The sequence below is a fragment of the Triticum aestivum genome, chromosome 6D (assembly GCF_018294505.1).
Source record: "Triticum aestivum cultivar Chinese Spring chromosome 6D, IWGSC CS RefSeq v2.1, whole genome shotgun sequence".
Taxonomy (NCBI): Eukaryota; Viridiplantae; Streptophyta; class Magnoliopsida; order Poales; family Poaceae; genus Triticum; species Triticum aestivum.
The window spans coordinates 118,164,148-118,183,752 of NC_057811.1; the positions used below are offsets into that span (position 1 = coordinate 118,164,148).

Below are 19,605 nucleotides of genomic sequence, written 5' to 3' on the forward strand. Positions count from 1 at the left end.
TTTTGTTCGAGCAAACTCACCAAACCAGCCAACCCGAATGTTAGACCAGATATGGAGGAAACCTGACTTGGGTATAGTGAAAATCAACGTGGATGCATCGTTCCATGCTGATACAATGGCCGGAGCCTGTGGAGCCGTGGCGAGAGATGAACATGGGACCTTCATCGCAGCGGCGAGCTGGATTCTGCCTCATGTCGTTTCGGCAAATTCCGCAGAAATATATGCAATCAGGTTTGGACTTATTCTTGCTGCTAACGTTGGATGCACCAAAATTGTTATTGAATCCGATAGCCTGAATGCTCTTGAGGCGGCTTCAAACCCAGAGGCATACATGGGCGGTGATGCTGCAGTTATAACCGAAGCAACAATCTTGGCTATGGAGTTTTCATCTGTTAGTTTCGTCCATTGCTGTAGGGAAGCCAACCTAGTAGCTGATAGCTTAGCAAAACATTGCTTTAGTACTAGAGTTTCAGAAGTTTGGGATTCCTTTCCCCCTGACTTTATTCTTCCAAAAATTGTAAACGATTTGGTCATCATTTGAGGAATAAAAGTTATTGATGTTTCAAAAAAAACATTACCTACCCTATTTGTAACACAAGCTCAGTCTGCCATGTGGTTACCTACCACAAATTTTTTTTTTAGGAAGGTTACCTACCACAGTTATCTACCATGAGGTGCGGGGGAAGCGGATCGAGAGATGGACACCAGAAAAAAAGAACCCAGAGATGGACAGCGCGAGTAAAAAAGGGCGTGGCCCACGACCTCACACCATCACGTCGCGTCATCCGCGGACTAAACCACCAACGCGCGCACCATGCGATCTCAAAATGAACGGCATCCCCTACGTTCAGATCTGTTGCGAGTTTCCGATCGTTCGGGAGATACATTTATCGTTCAGTGAACAATTATGATGATTTGTCTCCAGACCTAATTCCCACTTGGTACTACTAAATACATGAACATGACTAATCTATCCGACCTTTCCAAGGCCTATTCCATCTCATATTTTGCACAGCGAAAGCTGCACATGCATTATCTGTTCCTATGCCTGCAGACGGAAGGGACTGAATGCGGATATGAGAGTTCCAACATTCATCCAACTGTCGGTAAGTAACATTCATCCAACTGTCGGTAAGTTCAGTTCCTCATCCGGTGCATGCTGTCACCAGTGACTTGTAAGTTGTAACCCTGCCACCTTCCTATCTCACTGAAAGAAAAGCAACATGGAGGACAGATGAGATTCAAGTTTTGAAAACAAAATAAAACTAAATTCGAAGTAAAACAGTAGTCATGCTAGAATGTTCCAGTAAAACAGTAAACAAGTTCAAGTGACTGATGAGAGAACATCATTTTTTCCAAGACGGATTGGATTTGACAAGAGACTATACAAACTACCTTTACTGGAAGGAAACCGATAGGTTTCGGACACTTCAAAAATTGAGATCAATAGTAAATGGTTTCTACACCACAATAATCACCTCATCTGTGAGGAGAATGCTGTCCAGAACAGCAAATCCTGCAGCAACTCCACCTTCGTTTGATGAAGAAACTTTGGTGCGCATCAAGTAACCACATTGGTTATTAATGACTACCTTATCTTTGTTCCTGCAGTTAGCCAACGAAAATTGTATGATTTACTCAGGAAGAGTAAAAAAAATGGAAGTTGCATATGCAAAGCAAAATAATTTAGAGCCACCAAAGGATTAACTACCGCAGGTAGGATCCAAATATTCCAAGCTCAGAGATTGAAAGTTCCTCAAAGCAGACACCGCCCTGGACAAGCTGAGTAAGAGAAGCTCTCGGAAAAATCCGCTGCATCAAAATGTAGGCCGCAAGCGCCTCTCCCTGTTCGTTCTTTAGTCTGATCAGTGTTTCTCGCAAATCATGACCATACAAGTTGTTCCCTGGAGAGAGATATCGGGATCAAAACAATTTGTGGGGAATTTTTGTGAAAAGGGTTCTATTAAGAGCCAAAGAAATTACCTCCACCTTCTCGTTGAGGTTTCAGGACAAACAAGTCAGGTTTTTCTATTGCTGATTTCACTATTTCTTCATTGTCCAAGCTCCATAACCCTGCGAAGCATTTACGTAGCTTGGCAATGTCTTCCTCGTTGTCAAGGAACCTACGTATAAATAAGATCAGATAGTGATTAGGAATATGCTTCTGAAAATTAGAACTGTAGGGGAGTTTAATATGACGTACTACCACCGAGTCTTATGACTATATCTGTAATGCAATATGCACAGCATAGGAATAATAAAAATACATATAACTGCCCATCTGTAGCGGACAAAACTTTCATCACCTTTCAAGAACACTAGGTTTTGCTAGCTCTTGCTGGATCTTTTTGGTTCCGACTAAATGGTAGGATATTGAAGGGCACTTAATAGCAGATGATTGTTCAATCAAAAGCCTTGCACTCCATTCCTGAAATCAATATAAGAAGAACATGCCAAGGTGAAAACTTGCACCAACAAAGGTAAATAGTTATCACATCACTTGACGTGCTGGACATATAGCTTTACAAAACCTACAATGAAATATACAAACAAAAGAAGTTTCCTTAAACAAACATATGATTATGAATGAAATGTTCCTCATTGAAACTTTATCTTCAATCAATTTATGAGATAGGAATTAGCTTCAACTGTGAAAGGGTAACAAATGTAGTACTAATACATACCACTTCTGAAGGGTAGTCAGTCGGTGCATACCCAGCTCTGAAATACACAACAGCAACAGGTCGTCCATCTCTGCATTTTTGGCAAATTTAAATTTAAGTGATAATAGCAAAAGGTAGGTCTTTCTTCATGTCATACAAGATACATACACCACAAGTGTTCCATTCGGAAGCACTAGTCCTTCGGCCTCCACCTGTGCCAAAGTTTTCCTAATGGTCATCACACCATGCGTTATAGACAGTTAAGAAAAGTCTCATCTTGATGCAGTTTATTGTGGTATCAATCAGATGACTTGTTGATAATTAAAGTGAACAAGCAATTCAACAGCACAATAGGAAGTTTGTATTGTTTACGTGAACTATAATTCATGAGAAACTAAACAAGCGTCAATAGATTAGAAAACTGTATGAGCAAAAACGTTAACTTGAAAGGGTATTTTGAGGTTTTGTCGTTTCAGAGGTTTGCAACGAAAGGGAAAAGAAAGTACATAACAAAAGGATATGATTCTTTCAAATGATTGATGAGCCAGTACTGGTCGTACATATTTCTTTCTTCAGCTTGAACAATCATCATAACTACAGCGCTGGGCAACCAAGAGGGAAAAAACATGTCACTTCATGTTTGCCTTTCCAAATGTTCTCAATAAAATAAACACAAACTATGTAGGTAAACTGTAGACCTTTCATTATTATACTCAACCCATGCTTTGCCCAATGCTTCAGCAAATTGAATGGCTGCCCAGTTCCGAGGAATCCTTTCAGAATCAAGACCTAAGACTTCACCATATTGATTAAGTAAGGTCCTGTACTTAACAAGATAATAGCACTTATCAGTTATTTAGGTTTACTCTTGGAGATCAAAATGAGGAAATCTTTCAGCCATTTCAAGATAAGATGAATACTGGTACTGATTGAGAATATCATCGTGCCTGACTTCCCACTCACTGATATAAACATATAGTTAACTCATGCATCAGACATGTTTAAAGAGATCCATTCTCAAATCTAAGGATTTGAAAATCTACAATATATGAATACGTTTATACCACATAGATATAATTGGGGCTTCCAAAATGTTGAATAGGATACTTCTCACGTTCTTGTAGGTATGTAGCTATGTTAAGCAAGCCAATTGACTTGAGTTTTACTATTTACAGCATTCACCTTGTGCTCCAATATTCTAAAGGGATAATATAATGGTCAACAAGAATGCTATCTACAGTTGGATTCAGAAACATGTGAGCATGCAATATGTTCAATGAAACACCTCATCTTATGTTTCTAAGGGTGTGTTTGCTTTCTGTAATGGCATGGAACGTAATGGGTCGGACCCATCCCGAGAGACCATTCTTGCGTTTGGCTTGCCGTAGGAACCGGAACCCACCAGTTCCCAGGAACGGCATATTCGCTCATTATCCCGAACCGGGCAGTTCCTCGAAAACGAGCGGACCACGCGGAACGCCTCAACCCCGACTGTCATCCTCTTCCTCGTCTCTCTCCGCCTCGGTGCGCCGCCAGCCGCCACACCCTAGTCTCTCTCCCCATCTGATCTGCGACGCCGCCAGCCACTCCCCCGTCTCCCCCTCTCCGGCGCCGCCACCCCCTCTGCAATCTTGCGTGCGCCGCCACCAGCAGCCCCACCGCGCGCGTCATGACTCGCCACCGCCGCATCCTCGTGCTGGCGCTTCTCGCCGTCGCGGTCGCGGCTCTCTCACTCGTTTTCTTCAGCCGAGCAGGGAGGCCGGGCAGCCCTCTCAGTCATCTTCTTCAGCCGGGCATGGAGGCTGGGCGCACCTGAGGTGCCCATCTTTGGTGGTCGCGAGTTCGCGCACGTCGTTCTTCTGGTTTCCCTCATCTCTCTTGGTGCAGTGCCGGCGTGCGGGCTGGTGGCCGGCAGGGCAGCGACAGGCAGTGTGCAGGTACGATGCAACCTCAGCGGCGCAGCAAACAACAACAATCAGGCAGTGTGCAGCGACAGGCAGTGTACAGGCACTAGGCAGCAACTCAGCGGCGCAGCAAACAACAACTATAAGCGGCAGCGACCAACAACAATCTCCAGTGTTATTACGATGCAACCTCTGATGATCACTCGTCACATTCGTCATCCATTGATTTTTCCAATCCTGTGATGTTGGCAGAACGATGAGTTATGGCTACCTGAACTTTTGATTTGTTCTGCACTGCAGCGTCTAATGCACCGTTCAGCTTAATCAAGTGTTTAGTATACGTTCAGTTTAGTTTTCTATCAAAATCTAATTCAGTGTGAATTTCCATCACTCAAACCAAACACCGAAATGTAATCATTCCATTCCTCGCTATTGCTCCTACCAAACATAAAGACGGAACCGACCCGTTCCGGTGGAATGGAACCATGCCATTCCGTTCCACTTCCTTCCCGAACCAAACACACCCTAAGAGACTACCAAACAGGGACAAAACACAAAATGATTAAGAGTGCAAGTCTGCAGGATATCACGAAAAAGTTCACCTGTGAAGTTCGCTCACAAGAGAGCCTAGACCAGGAAATGATGTTGAGATGGTGTTGAGCTCAATTTGAAGAAGAGAATTTGTTTCAGAATCAAGCATGTAGTCAGATCGATGCAACCCTAAGCGGATATCCTGATGGTTCATTAAGCACTTGTCAGTACCTTACTAACAGAACTGACAAACATATTGTTAAGAAGCACCACTTAAAAGATGCTTTCTCTGAATTCTGAATAAGAAATTACCAACAAACGCAGTTAATTACCTCCTTCTTGTTTACTGCCATCATCTTTGCATGAATTTCTAACAACCTAGCAGTGAAATCGTCAACCTGCTTTGTTCTGAAAGAAAAAACGCTATTGATTTGGAAGTTCCTTGTCATCTGAAAACAAAATAAATACCTAACTGGCATTCATTTATTTAAAGTAATAATAAAAATGGACTGGTCATGTCAATGATCAGGCTAACAGACAACAAACTGTTCCAAAAGCTTAAGGTCTCAAGGCAGCAGCCTTCTTATGATATGGACCAGTCAAAACTCTAATCCACTTCATGAAAATTTAAAACGAAGTTCTAGATCCACACATCAACATTAAAAAAAAATCAAATGGAATTTGGAGCTTGCCTAGACAAAGAACCTTGCAAGAACTTCCCATCCAAGCTCACACGATCCACAAGCTCATTGAAAATAGGAGCCAGTTCACATGCTTGCTTCCAAAAAGATGCTGGAAAACGTGTTGGAAGTAGCGAAAATGGAGCATGAACCAAACCAACACCTGGGACTGTTCCAGATCTCTGCAAGGGGTTGATACAATGTTAGCTGCTAATTCCACAAAGATGCTGGTTTACAACTAGAGTTATTTCTCAATTCAAATAGCACTTGAGCAAAGCTAGGTGATGCATGAACGAAGATACCGGTACGTCTTGTGGCATTTGAGTGTGAACAGAATAAGAGCATGTCTCAGTGTTGGGCTTGTCACATAAAAAGGGCTTGTCACAAAAGGGAGAGGACACAACCAAACGTGATGTTCTGTTCATGACGATCAATTGACTCCAACACGAATTTTCGCACTTTATATCCCAATATTTCACACAGAGGGTCTTCGGCAACAACACCTAATGTCCAATTAATTCAACTTCTGTGACTTAACTTATACTCCACTTTCTCATACAAAGGATCTTCAGACAGAAACACCTAACATCATGGTGATCCTTGGTTGTTTTTCGCTTCCCACATTTCCCTGCCTAATTCTTGGCTCTGCCCCTGATTTGTGTACGCACTTGACACGTCAGTTCCATATCGAGGGCAAGTCCTAGTGGCCAAACAATCCAAACTTCCTGAGAATGGAGCAGGGGCAGCCTACAAAAGGACAGACATTCTAGGAGCAATACTTGCCTATTTGTTCATTCTACGGAGATGTGCAGGTTGAAAAGACTCTAAGAAGTACTCCTTCTTCTATCACGGAATTTATGGTCAAGTATGCGGAGATACGCGTCACATTCCCAAATCCCGGGCTCCTGAAATGAGTCAAAAGAAGCAGCAAAGTTTGGGGCGGGGAAGGAACTAGCGAGTGAGAAGCCGAACGTACCAGGTCGCCGCGGTCGCCGACGACGAGTCCGTGCATGGCGCACCACATGGCCGCCGCCTCTACCATCTCCGCCTGCACCGCCGCAGCCTTCCTGCCCCCCGCCGGCGCCACGCTCGAGGGCGGCTCGGCTCTCACTGCCCTCAGGGAACCGACGCGTCTGCGGTGAGGGGACGCGCACAACTCAGCTGCGGCGAGGTGCGCCCGGGGCGTTGGGGCGGGGAGGCGGCGGGCGCAGTGGTGATGGGAGGAGGAGACGCAAGAGGACATGGCGGACCAAAGTTTGGGAGTTGCAGTGGGAGTTTCTGCAATTTGTTCAGATTTGCGTCTGTGCACGGCGTCATGGTCAGACTTTGGAGTCTCCGAGCGAGCCGTCACGGTGCTTTCCTACTCTCTGCGTCGCAAGATCTTTATTTCTGGAGTTATTCTTAACTAAAAGGGTTGGACACACTTTGTTGCGTTGTTGGTGTTGCTAGATTTTCCATAAAAGAAATAATCACTTTGTTTCAAAATATAAGGTGTATTACTTTTCTCAAAAATCAAACCTTTTACATTTGATCAAATTTGTAGAGAAATATATCAAAATCCATAATATTATTTCGGTACGATTAGATTTACATAATTTTTTGTTCAACATTGTGGATGTCAATATTCTTGCTCTAAGCTTGGTCAAATTTAAAGAAATTCAACTTTTTAAGAAACTAATACCCCTTATAGTTTGAAACTGATGGAATATTTAGTTTGACAGGTGTGGGAGATGATGGAGTGTGTGTTTTTTTTATAATGCGATGATTTGGTGAGCCATTCATGGTTGATTATATGTTACCCACTAACCAACTTATATTTTTTAGGGGAAATTTCTGCATCAGTGACTCCATATATTATATTGATGCTATAGTATCACATGATTTTTTCTAGAAGGTGAGAGGGTGTGTGGGATTGATATGTTTTTATAGGCTGGTTGTTGCTGATTAATTTAAAAATTTGTTGGCACAGTCAAAATTTTAAGCCAAATCCAAAATTGAATACCTCAATTGAATGAAAGAAGATTCAAAAATTAGGATGTGAGAGCTTGAGAAGATCCGGTCAAAATTGGATGCCTCAATTCTAAATTCAATACCTCAATTAATTATGAGGCGTTAAAAATTAGGAATTATAGTGTATAGTATAAAAGAATTGAATGAAAAAGCTTTGAGAAATTGTTTACCCGGTCAAAATTGGATGACCCAATTTTAATTGAAGACCTCAATTGATTGTGGGCTCTTTAAAACTAGGGAGCATAATGTTATAGAGGATGTTATAGATCAGCAAGCGATCAGTGACTTAAACGATTTCTCATGCACATACGTTTGCGAAGTGTCATTTTTGGTTTTGTGCATATAATTGATCAGCCCGAAATGTTTTAGGGCTTAATATTGTAAAATTAGCGACGATACCTTTCTACTGTGCCATGCAACTTCCTGACTTTATTAATTGGTCACATTTCAGCATGCATATGTAACTGTTTTACACGGAAAATCTATTTGTGCATTTTAGTTTGTGTTGGCTACTTTAGTTTTGCATTACAAAAAATGCTTTAGAGTCACCACGCCTCAATTTTCTTTCGTCCTCCGCCACTGTCCTTAAGCACTGACATTAATAAGTAACTGATGTTGTCCCCCCTCATGAATGCCCTTTTATATCACCTTTCTAACTCAGCCCATTGAAATCTCCATTCTGATACATTGAAATAGCGACGATCTTGAATTTGCTCGGATCAACACTTCTATGCCTCATGTAGTCATTTCAGCCTTAACTTTGAGAGCATTATATGTGTACTTTACTTAATACAGATTGTATCGCATGAAACTGACCTACAACAGAGCATCATGATTTTATCCGCGGTCATTGCTGCCATTGAGGTGTTAAAAACATATACAGAGTATGAAACTGCGTTGTTTCGTGGAAGTACTTTCTGATATCAGCTTCCTTTGCATGGTTACTTGATGTCGTTTTACATTCTTATATTTCAGTGTTTCGCTTGAGTGGTTCGTGTTCTTGCAATGCGCTGAGAAGGGCATGTCTTGCAGGCACATGGCAATAGAAAGTTTTTAACCAAGACACCTAAGATGGGCATTGCATATGACAGCAGGCTTCATTGCAAGTCTGTGCCAGATCTTGCGACAGCATAGCAGACCACAGGTGATTTGGTTGGAGTCACAGTTAATGGAACTCAATCAACTCATATTCCATCTTCTGAATGAAAAGAACAACTGTCCGTCGCTGCCTCCACTCGCCCCATTGTGGTATTAATCCTCTGCTGAGCATCGACATCGACTGAAGGTGCACTGACATGGCTATGCATCTGGATGTTGATATCTGAAAAGCAAAGAGAGGTTCGTTTAAACAATTCTGTATGGTGAGTTGAGATGACAAAAAAACTTTTCTAAGTAAAGCATGGATCAAATATACAGTATAGATGACTTGCTGGCTAAACTTGTTTCAAAGATGTTGCAACCCTGGCTTTATTTACGGTTCTCAAACGAACCATAACACAAGTGCAATATTACTCTTACTTTGGAGAAACCTTGTACATTTCCTCTCTTGCATCTCGTATTATCGTGTTTGACAAAAGCACGGCGTGGGAGATTGCTAACCAAGACGTTCCAAAGACGATTCATGCAACTTCTTGAAACCCCAGTTCACACAAAATTTCCCATACTCCCTCTGATCCATATTAATTGTCACTGCTTTAGTACAATTCAATGGATCGGAGGGAGTACTAAAATTCGCTGGCCCACCTTGCACCGTAACTACAGCCTCTGGTAACCTTCAGTTCTCAGATTTCCAGACAAGTCTTAATTCAGAAAGATGTAGACAACAAACACAAGTATTACACAAGGAACCAGCCACACTTGTGAATATGATAATCTACAGGCAAACAAAATAGATGGTATAGAGAGGAACAACAAATCCGAGTTAACCATCTTCAGACTCGAACACTGTCGCGGAAGGAACAACAGCGGTCTTCGTCATGGAACACAACACACACACCAAAGACCATCGCCGGTTCTTTTCCCACCTAGTGGTGCATCAGCCTCGTTATCATCCCGCCAATGAGGATTTTGCTACAGAGTTCCACATTGCAGCATACCAAAGTCATATACCTAGAAGATCCTTTCCCCCCTCTGTATTGTTGCATCTCCTGCAAAACGGATGTTAAAAACACACAATTAGGTTGAACGGTTTGATATGAAAGGTTATTGTCCTGTGTACATCTCTTTATTTTCAAAACTTAATGCAACTGTCCCTCAAAAATAAAAACTTAATGTAACTAAACATGATGCCATGCCTTTATAAAATGTTGTCTTTTATCTATGTCTAAATTTTCAGAACAAAGCAACTGAACATGATGCCATTTATTGTTGTTGATCTTCCCCCAGTGTTACCTACAGTTTTTAAATTATTGTTCTCACCAAAGCCACTTAAAGTTCATTCACAGATTTGACGGTGTAGCACCAGAACCAAGGGAAGGAGTAAGAAGCGGGCACATACCTGGAGCTAAATGTGTTCAATTCCCTGAGGTGGGTATAGTGCCGATTGTTAGAGTTATAATATAAGTCATGTAACCCTTTGTATTTATCCCGTTGTATAAGGGGTTTCCTGCATATGTTCCGTACCTGTACATGTATATATATCGGCCTATGGCCTCATGGGAATACAAGTTGCTTATTCCTAACATGGTATTAGAGCTAGGTCAACTTTTTTTGCACGTTGCAACTCGTGCTGTTGATCCACCTCGCGCCGTTACCCTCGTCTGTGGTCGCCGCTGGCTCTCTGTGCCTGCTCCTCTCCCCCTGCAGGTCAACGCCAGGACGCGTTCCCTAGTCCCGCCCCCGATCGAGCTGTCACCTGCCGCCGTCGTCGCCGCTGTGTGGATCGATCGCCAGGCTGGGCCGCTGTCCCTCTCCTCCCGATCGTGTCCAGGCTGTGCTCCCCGATCCCGTCGTCACCTGCCGCCGTCTGAGGTCTGCCGCACCGGATCCCGCCTCCTCCCGCTCGTGACCAGGCAGTGCTCCCCGATCCAGTCGTCACCTGCCGCTTCCGCCTCCTCCCGCTCGTGATCAGGCCGCACCGGATCCCGCCCCCAGCTGCCATTCTCGCTGGTTTTCGCCGGCTTCCCGTGCCGGATCCCGCTCCCAGCCGCCGTTCTCGTCCGGACTCTGCTGATTTCGGATCTCTGCTAAAAAAAAATTGTCTGCTGCATCGGGCTATGTTGCTGTCCCTCGCTGTCCGGTGATCTTCGATGGTACTAACTACACCGAGTTCGCTGGCTTCATGCGCATTCACATGCGTGGCATTCGTCTCTGGGGTGTTCTTTCTGGCGAGGTATGCTGTCCGCCACGTCCGGTCCCTCCGGTGGCCCCTACTCCGCCGACTCCACTGGTTCTTCCTACGGACGCTAATCAGGCCGCCAAGGATGCGGCTAAGCTTGCTGATGAGACTACTGATCGTGCTTATGATGAGAGGGTTTTGGCTTATGAGGAGGCTCTTCAGACGTATCATGGTGCTTTGTCTGTTTACACCCAGTGGCTTGATGATGATGCTCGTGCTGCAGCTGTTCTCACTGCTAGTGTTCTGCCTCAGTTTGCTTCTGAGTTTCTGGGTCTTCCTACTGTCTTTCAGATGTGGACCTGTCTTCGTCAGCGCTATGAGCCCTCTGGTGATGCCTTATACCTTTCTGTGGTTCGTCAGGAGCATGCTCTTCAGCAGGGTGACTCTACTGTTGATGACTTTTATGCACAGAGTTCTGCTATCTGGCGCCAGCTTGATTCTCTCCGCAGTGCTGGTTGTCGTACTTGCCCCTGCTGCCAGGCTGTCCAGGCCAATTTGGAGTTTCATCGCGTCTACGAGTTCCTGTCTCGGCTCCGTAAGGAGTTTGAGCCCCGGCGTGCTCAGTTGTTTGCCCGTGGCCGTATTTCTCTCATGAAGGCGCTTTCAGAGATTCGTGCTGAGGAGACTCGCTTACGTGGTGCTGGTTTACTGATGCTTCCCGCACTGAGCACCCGCCCTCTACACAGTCAGGTACATCTCCATGGGTTCTGGACTCTGGAGCTTCTTTTCATATGTCTTCTCATTCTTCCGCTTTGTCCTCTCTTCGATCGCTGGATTCTCCTGTTCATGTCTTCACTGCTGATGGTACTCCACTTTCTGTTGCTAGTAGAGGCCATCTTTCCACTCCTTATTCTGTTCCTGATGTTGCTCATGTTCCTTGACTTACCATGAATCTGTTTTCTGCCGGTCAACTTACTGATTCTGGTTGTCGTGTCATCCTTGACGTTGACTCTTGTTCTGTCCAGGATCGTCGCACGCACACTCTGGTTGGTACTGGCCCTCGCCGCCGTGATTCTCAGGGTCTTTGGGAGTTGGACTGGCTTCATGTTCCTTCCGCTGCCACCACCATCGCCAGTCCCTCCGCTGTTGTCGCCTCTGTTACTGGTTCCTTCAAGCAGTGGCATCATCGACTTGGTCATCTGTGTGGTTCTCGGTTATCGTCTTTAGTTCGTCGAGGTCTTCTGGGGTCTGTCTCAGGAGATGTCTCTTTAGAGTGTCAGGGTTGTCGTCTTGGCAAGCAGATTCAGTTACCATATTCACATAGTGAGTCAGTGTCTAAGCGTCCTTTTGATTTAGTCCATTCTGATGTATGGGGTCCGGCTCCTTTCGCTTCGAAAGGTGGTCATAAATACTATATTATTTTCATCGATGATTTTTCTCGTTACACATGGCTTTATTTCATGACTTCTCGTAGTGAGGTGTTGTCTATTTATAAGCGTTTTGCTGCCATGGTTCATACTCAGTTCTCTTCACCCATTCGTGTTTTTCGTGCTGACTCCGCTGGTGAGTATATCTCTAAGATGTTGCGTGGTGTCCTTGCTGAGCAGGGTACTCTTGCCCAGTTCTCTTGTCCTGGTGCTCATGCTCAGAATGGCGTGTCTGAGCGCAAGCATCGTCACCACCTTGAGACAGCTCGTGCGATGATGATCACCGCCTCTCTTCCGCCTCATTTTTGGGCCGAGGCTATCTCCACTTCCGCCTATCTCATCAACCTTCAGCCGTCCGCTGCTTTGCAGGGTGGTGTTCCTTTTGAGCGTCTTTTTGATCGTTCTCCCGATTATTCGATGCTTCGCTTGTTTGGCTGTGTTTGCTATGTTCTTCTTGCCCCTCGCGAACGCACCAAACTGGCCGCTCAGTCTGTTGAGTGTGTCTTCTTAGGCTACAGTGATGAACATAAGGGCTATCGTTGTTGGGATCCTATCGGTCGTCGGATGCGTATCTCTCGAGACGTGACTTTTGATGAGTCTCGTCCTTTCTACCCACGCCCATCTTCCTCGATTTTTTCAGTGGAGGATATCTCTTTCCTCACTTTTCCTGACTCACCTATCACCCCCGTCGCGCCTGTGCCTATTCGTTCCACTCCCTCTGCTTCTCCACCCCTCGTCGATTTGCAGCCACCATCTTCCCCGGTCTCCTCACCTAGCATGTCACCGGATTCTACACCTTCATCTCCGGTGACTTCTTCGTCGCCACCCCCCCATTCTACCTTGGCGATTCCTCCTTCTATTGTTCCATCTTTTCCTCAGCATTACACTCGTCGTTCACGACCTGTGGATGCTTCCTTGGATGAGTCGTCCTCTTCCTCTCAGCCTACTTATGGCTTGCGTTCTCGTCCTCGTCCGCCTGTTGATCGCTTTGGATTTCCCACCGCTGGTGCTGCTGTTCTTGAGCCGACTTCTTACCATCAGGCTGTTGTTCATCCTGAATGGCAGTTTGCGATGGCAGAGGAGATTGCTGCTCTTGAACGCACTGGTACCTGGGATCTTGTTTCTCTTCCTCCCGGAGTCCGTCCCATCACTTGTAAGTGGGTCTACAAGGTTAAGACTCGCTCCGATGGTTCTCTTGAGCATCACAAAGCTCGTCTCGTGGCTCGTGGTTTTGAGCAGGAGCATGGTCGTGATTATGATGAGACTTTTGCTCCTGTGGCCCATATGACCACTATTCGTACACTTCTTGCCGTTGCCTCTGCACGCCACTGGTCTATCTCTCAGCTTGATGTTAAGAATGCCTTTCTTAATGGTGAGCTGCGTGAGGAGGTGTACATGCAGCCACCACCTGGGTATTCTGTTCCTGATGGCATGGTATGTCGTCTTCGTCGCTCTCTCTATGGCCTTAAGCAAGCCCCTCGCGCCTGGTTTGAGCGTTTTGCCTCTGTGGTCACTACTGCTGGTTTTTCAGCAAGTGCTCATGATCCAGCATTGTTTATTCACCTTTCTCCTCGTGGCCGGACTCTTCTTCTTCTCTATGTTGATGACATGGTCATCACTGGGGATGACCCCGAGTATATTGCCTTTGTAAAGGCCCGTCTTAGTGAGTAGTTTCTTATGTCTGATCTTGGACCTCTTCGCTACTTTCTTGGGATTGAAGTCTCTTCTACCTCTGATGGCTTTTTTATATCCCAGGAAAAGTATATCCAGGATCTTCTTGCTCGTGCTGCTCTTACCGACGAGCGCATTGTTGAGACTCCTATGGAGCTCAATGTTCACCTCCGTGCTACTGATGGTGATCCTCTCCCTGACCCGACGCGTTATCGTCATCTCGTTGGCAGTCTTGTCTATCTAGCTGTCACTCGTCCGGACATCTCCTATCCGGTTCATATTCTGAGTCAGTTTGTCTCTGCTCCCACATCGGTTCACTACAGTCATCTCCTTCGTGTTCTCCGATATCTTCGGGGCACGATCTCTCACCGTCTATTCTTTCCTAGCTCCAGTTCTTTACAGCTTCAGGCCTATTCGGATGCTACGTGGGCTAGTGATCCTTCTGATCGCCGTTCACTTTCTGCTTACTGTGTTTTTCTTGGCGGTTCTCTCATTGCCTGGAAGACGAAGAAACAGATTGCAGTTTCCCGTTCGAGTGCTGAGGCTGAGTTGCGAGCCATGGCTCTTTTGACGGCAGAGGTGACTTGGTTACGGTGGTTACTTCAGGATTTTGGTGTTTCTGTCACTACACCGACTCTGCTCTTATCTGACAGTACAGGTGCTATTAGCATTGCGCGCGATCCTGTAAAGCATGAACTCACCAAGCATATTGGTGTTGATGCTTTCTATGTGCGTGCTGGTGTGCAGGATCAGGTTATTGCTCTTCAGTATGTGCCTTCCGAGTTACAGTTGGCGGATTTCCTGACGAAGGCCCAGACTAGAGCCCAACATGGCTTTTACCTCTCCAAACTCAGTGTTGTTCATCCACCATGAGTTTGAGGGGGGGTGTTAGAGTTATAATATAAGTCATGTAACCCTTTGTATTTATCCCGTTGTATAAGGGGTTTCCTGCATATGTTCCGCACCTGTACATGTATATATATCGGCCTATGGCCTCATGGGAATACAAGTTGCTTATTCCTAACACCGATATCATTATTAGATAATATATACTTGGATAACCACAAAAGGCTAGAATATGACAATGCTAGTCTTCTCCCAAATGATTGATGGTGCACCAATGCTTCTCCCTGCAGAAAGAGCTATGTAAGAAATTTGAGCAAGCACGTGTGAATTCTGTTTCGTCTCACTGTTCTAGTCTGAAACTCATAGTTTATTATGGCATTTGCTATGAAAGGAAACAAGTAAGAAAATTTTCAATGTGTACAGTACAGAAAACAGAAGTACATTCTGACCTAAGAAGCAATCATTTCTTGGGCCTATCAGATGTGTACATGAAGTACAAAAGTTTCACCAAGCAATAGTAATAATAGCACCCGGTTTGATGTCTCTTCAGGGACTTCACTTTGATCAACCGATAGTCATCACATCACATGCAGATCTGGTGTAACTGCCTGCATACTTTGCTCTGGTCTGGAAATCTGGCATGTTCTTCTTGGATATTATCACTGAGACATTGACTCTGCCAAGCAGTGTCTAACAATATTTCTTTACAGGGACTATAGAATTGGGAAGCATGACGTTCCAGTTTACGGCGGATCTTGGACAGAATGGGAAGCGAAGCCAGATAATGATTATCCAAAAGTTATATCCACTGGCTTTTAAATCAACCATTGTGAAGCTATGAATGCAGTTATTGCATCCTGCATCATTCAGCTCAGATTTTCAGCACAATGGTATTTCTCTGTGGCAAGATTTGCAGTTTGCACCTAAGTCAATACAAAGGTCATACGAAACAGAAATACCTATTGTCCTATGGTCAATGGCTATAGGCCAATAATGAAGAAACCCTATGTCAAATTTTTGAGACATCAACATTAAATTTATAATTGTGTTGTATTAATGTTACTATTGAAGAGATATTAAACTGGAAACAACATTAATATGAATTGATTTTGTTTCAGAGTTGTGACTGTTGATTGTGATGCTTGCACAGCCTCCCTTGTCTGCAACAGTGCAACCAAATGAGTTGTGTGCAGCAAGTGCAGAGCAACTGATCAAAATTTCATCTTATGCAAATTTCTTTTCTAGCACAAGGAAGTTAAACGTAAAATAGAAATGACTGCTTAAAATTGAGCAATTGCTACTAAAATTACAACCAGGTACAGAAAAGGGCACCACTCTGCCCTCCAGACTCCAGTGCATGTGGAGTGGTAATCAAAGTCATGTCACAGTTGATCTATTCAATACACTTACGGATACTGACTGAAAACTAAATGGAAGGTTATTGTGTTTATCCAAAGATTTAACTTACCCTCGTATAACCGGGCAACAATTGCTTTTGCGCTCTCACATGCACAACTCATCGTAGTACATGCTCATCGATGAAGCTCTGCACCACGTAGTGACATGAACCGAGCATATAATTTCATTAGCACCTAATCTGCAACGCAACCCATTCCTGTCTTGCATATTCTTTCTACTGAACCTTCAGGCTGTGTTTCCCATCTTCCAGACACATGAAGCTACATACAACAGTAAAGCTTGAGGCTCTCAAGCAAATTGCACAAAAGTGGCTACTGAATTCAGCTATCACTGAAACAGATTCACCAGTGCGTCTGATAACAAAAAGCCCAAATCAACCAGCACATGTCTCTTTCTGGTGTACTTCTGTAACCCCAGCAGCACTCTCTTGATTGCTGAACATTTTAGATTCTCCACTGACCGTCTGAAGATCATCAGCAACCATAAAGGCACGAACATCATCCTTGTGATCTATCCAGCTGTATCCACGACCTTTGACAACTCCACGGCTAATCATCAATGCCCTAATGCCTGATGCATCCCCATGTCGGCCTAAGGAAGCATATATGTTTGACAAGAGAACATAGGGTGATGGGTTCTTTGGATCAAGGTGGAACAGGTGCTGCGCGGCACATTCCCCCAATTCAGCATTGTGATGTACAGCACAGGCAGCAAGTAGAACTTCCCACACTATAGGATCATCTTTGCATGGCATCTGTTCTATTAGTGCCTCCACTTCAACAAGCCGACCCGCTCGCCCCAATCCATCTATGAGACAAGTGTAATGCTCAGCCAGTGGTGTAATTCTGTAAGTACTCTCCATGGAATTAAAGAATGCAATGGCTTCATCTACGAGCCCGGAGTGACTACATCCTGTTAGGACGGCAATGAAAGTGACACTATCTGGCCGCTGTTCTGTAGTTAACATATACTCAAATAGTTCAACGGCTTTTTCTCCGAAACCATTCTGAGCATATCCATGTATCATCTCATTCCATGCAACTATATTCTTAGTCACCATGCTGTCGAAGGAAAGGCGTGCATCGTCCATGTTGCCACATTTAGCATACATATCAATCAGGGCACTACCCACATAGACATTCTGATCATAACCATCTTTCGCAACTTGTGCATGTATCTGCCTACCTTGAGGTACGGAAGAAAGTCTTGCACATGAATTAATCATGGTAGCATAGGAGGAGGATGTGGGCATCATTCCATTTTGTCGCATCTGCTTGAAGAAATCAAAGGCCTCTTTGTTGAAAGAATGGATAGCCAAACATGAGATCATGGAATTCCAACACACCACATCTCTCTCTGTCATCCTGTTGAAAATGCTCCTGGCAATACTAATCTGTCCACATTTTGCATACATATCGACCAAACCACTAGCGACAAACATGTCGTTATGCAACAGGAGTCTTACTGAAGCAGAATGAACTTGTGCTCCAAGGTCCAAATTCCCCAATCTTGAGCATGAACTGAGGATCACGGCCAGAGTTGTTCGGTCAGGCTGCACATTTTGATGCTGCATTTTCCTAAACAGCTCGATTGTTTCTTGATGCAGTTCCTCCTGGCAGTAACCAGACAAAAGCGTGTTCCACGTAGTCAAAGTCGGCCTTGATATATTGTCGAACATTGCACGAGCAGATGGAACATCCCTCGCCTTAATACAGGACGCAAGCATGTTACTGTAAGTGACCTCATTGGGCTCAGAGCCCGACTCTACCATCACGTTCAATACTTCCAAAGCCTTCTCATAGCTGCCCGCCTGGCCGAATCCAGTTATAAGGATGTTCCAAGAAACAATACTGACGCTGGGCAATGAGTCGAACACCTTGACAGCATCGTCCATTTGCATGCACTTGGTGTACATATCGATCAAGGAGTTCCCCACATGCTGGTCTGCCCCAAAGCCTTTTCTGATGATCAAGGCGTGAATGCACTGCCCAAGCTGGAACGAGCGAAGAACGTTGAACTCGCTGGCGCCAGCTTGTGCGCACGAGCCCAGAACACTTGACACGGCCACGGGATCAACATGTACCCCGCTCCTGCACATCCTGGCGAACAGCCTGAGCGCATCGTCGACGGACCCGGTCTGCGCGAGCCCTCCCATCATCGCCGTGAACGACACCTCGTTCGGGCGAGCCATCCGGTCGAACAGCCGCACAGCATCCCCGACGCTGCCGCACTTGGTATACATGCCAACGAGCGCGTTCTCCACGAACAGGTTCTCTTCAAGCCCGACCTTGACCACGAGCCCGTGGCAGCGCCTCCCGTCCACGAGCGCGGCCATGGAGCCGCAAGCGCTGAGCACGCTGGCGAGCGTGAAGTGCGTCGGGATGAGGCCCTCCCGGAGCATCCCTTCGTACAGCCCCAGCGCCTCGCCCGCGCGCTCGGACCGCGCGAGCGCGGAGATGACGGTGTTCCAGGAGACGACGTTCGGCTCGGGCATTTCGTCGAGCAGCGTCCGGGCCGCGTCGAGGTCGCCCGCGCGGCTGGCCGCCGAGAGCGCCGCATTGTAGGAGTAGGCGTTGGGGTGGGGCAGGGTGCGGAAGACGCGGAGGGCGTCGCGCGGGAGGCCGGAGAGCGAGTAGAGCTCGACCAGGCGGTTGAGGAGGAAGGTGTCGGCGGCGAGGCCACCGGCAAGGACGCGCGCGTGGGCGGCCTTGGCGTGGGTGCGGCTGGGCTTTGGGTTCCGCTTGATGCATGCTTGGAGCACGCCAGCGAGCTGGGCCGCCAGATTCGCCATCAGCGCGGGATTTAGCGGCAAGTAGAAGGGCACCTATTTTATAGACAAAAGTATGGGAATGGCTTGATATAAGTTTGCTGATTTTTGAATTTGGGTTAGTCGATTGTTACCAACCTTCGGACGCGAAATGAACAGCCGGGTCACCTTCTTCAACCTCCCGTGCCCTCCTATTCATCTTCTTGCTTCGAACCGTCGTGCCGCCGTTGGTTTAGCCTCCTGCTTCCGCACCACCCCCCCCCCCCCCCCCCCAAAGCATGGCCCATCGCCGTCGGTCCCCCGCCATCCCTCTAGCCCTGGCGTCGATGGAGATTTTTCCGGCGAACTTGCACCACCGTCGTGCTGCTGCTCCCCACCATCATCGTGCTGACCCCCCCCCACCCCCACCC

The 19,605-nt window shown here is 45.8% G+C and overlaps 2 protein-coding genes across 8 annotated transcripts; both read right to left on the bottom strand.

Moving 5' to 3' along the window:
* Positions 1-822: 822 nt before the first annotated feature.
* Positions 823-7,092, bottom strand: LOC123143989 (glutathione synthetase, chloroplastic). 3 transcript variants are annotated; one of them, XM_044562990.1, is made up of 13 exons: positions 6,755-7,090; positions 5,791-5,960; positions 5,431-5,506; positions 5,170-5,300; positions 3,362-3,484; positions 3,185-3,265; positions 2,832-2,912; positions 2,685-2,754; positions 2,307-2,428; positions 1,984-2,123; positions 1,712-1,904; positions 1,479-1,605; positions 823-1,207 (listed from the first exon to the last, which is right to left on the bottom strand). In XM_044562990.1, exons 1-13 carry the CDS (start codon positions 7,019-7,021, stop codon positions 1,205-1,207), a joined length of 1,584 nt encoding a protein of 527 aa, XP_044418925.1. In that variant the 5' UTR covers positions 7,022-7,090; the 3' UTR covers positions 823-1,204. The 3 variants fall into 3 exon arrangements, with proteins under 3 accessions (XP_044418925.1, XP_044418926.1, XP_044418927.1); XM_044562991.1 differs by lacking the exon at positions 6,755-7,090 and adding an exon at positions 6,081-6,696; XM_044562992.1 differs by lacking the exons at positions 2,832-2,912; positions 3,185-3,265; positions 3,362-3,484 and having other exon boundaries at positions 6,755-7,092.
* Positions 7,093-8,613: 1,521 nt separating this feature from the next.
* On the bottom strand, positions 8,614-19,265 carry LOC123143991 (pentatricopeptide repeat-containing protein At4g20770). Of its 5 annotated transcripts, none has more exons than XR_006471185.1 (3): positions 16,478-19,265; positions 15,459-15,866; positions 8,614-9,935 (listed from the first exon to the last, which is right to left on the bottom strand). XR_006471185.1 is itself a non-coding variant. In XM_044562993.1 (1 exon), the coding sequence occupies exon 1, from the start codon at positions 19,217-19,219 to the stop codon at positions 16,802-16,804; it is 2,418 nt and encodes an 805-aa protein (XP_044418928.1). In that variant the 5' UTR covers positions 19,220-19,265; the 3' UTR covers positions 16,265-16,801. The 5 variants fall into 5 exon arrangements, 1 of the variants encoding a protein (XP_044418928.1); XR_006471184.1 differs by lacking the exon at positions 8,614-9,935 and adding an exon at positions 15,017-15,293; XR_006471186.1 differs by lacking the exon at positions 15,459-15,866 and having other exon boundaries at positions 8,615-9,935.
* Between the last annotated feature and the right edge of the window lie 340 nt (positions 19,266-19,605).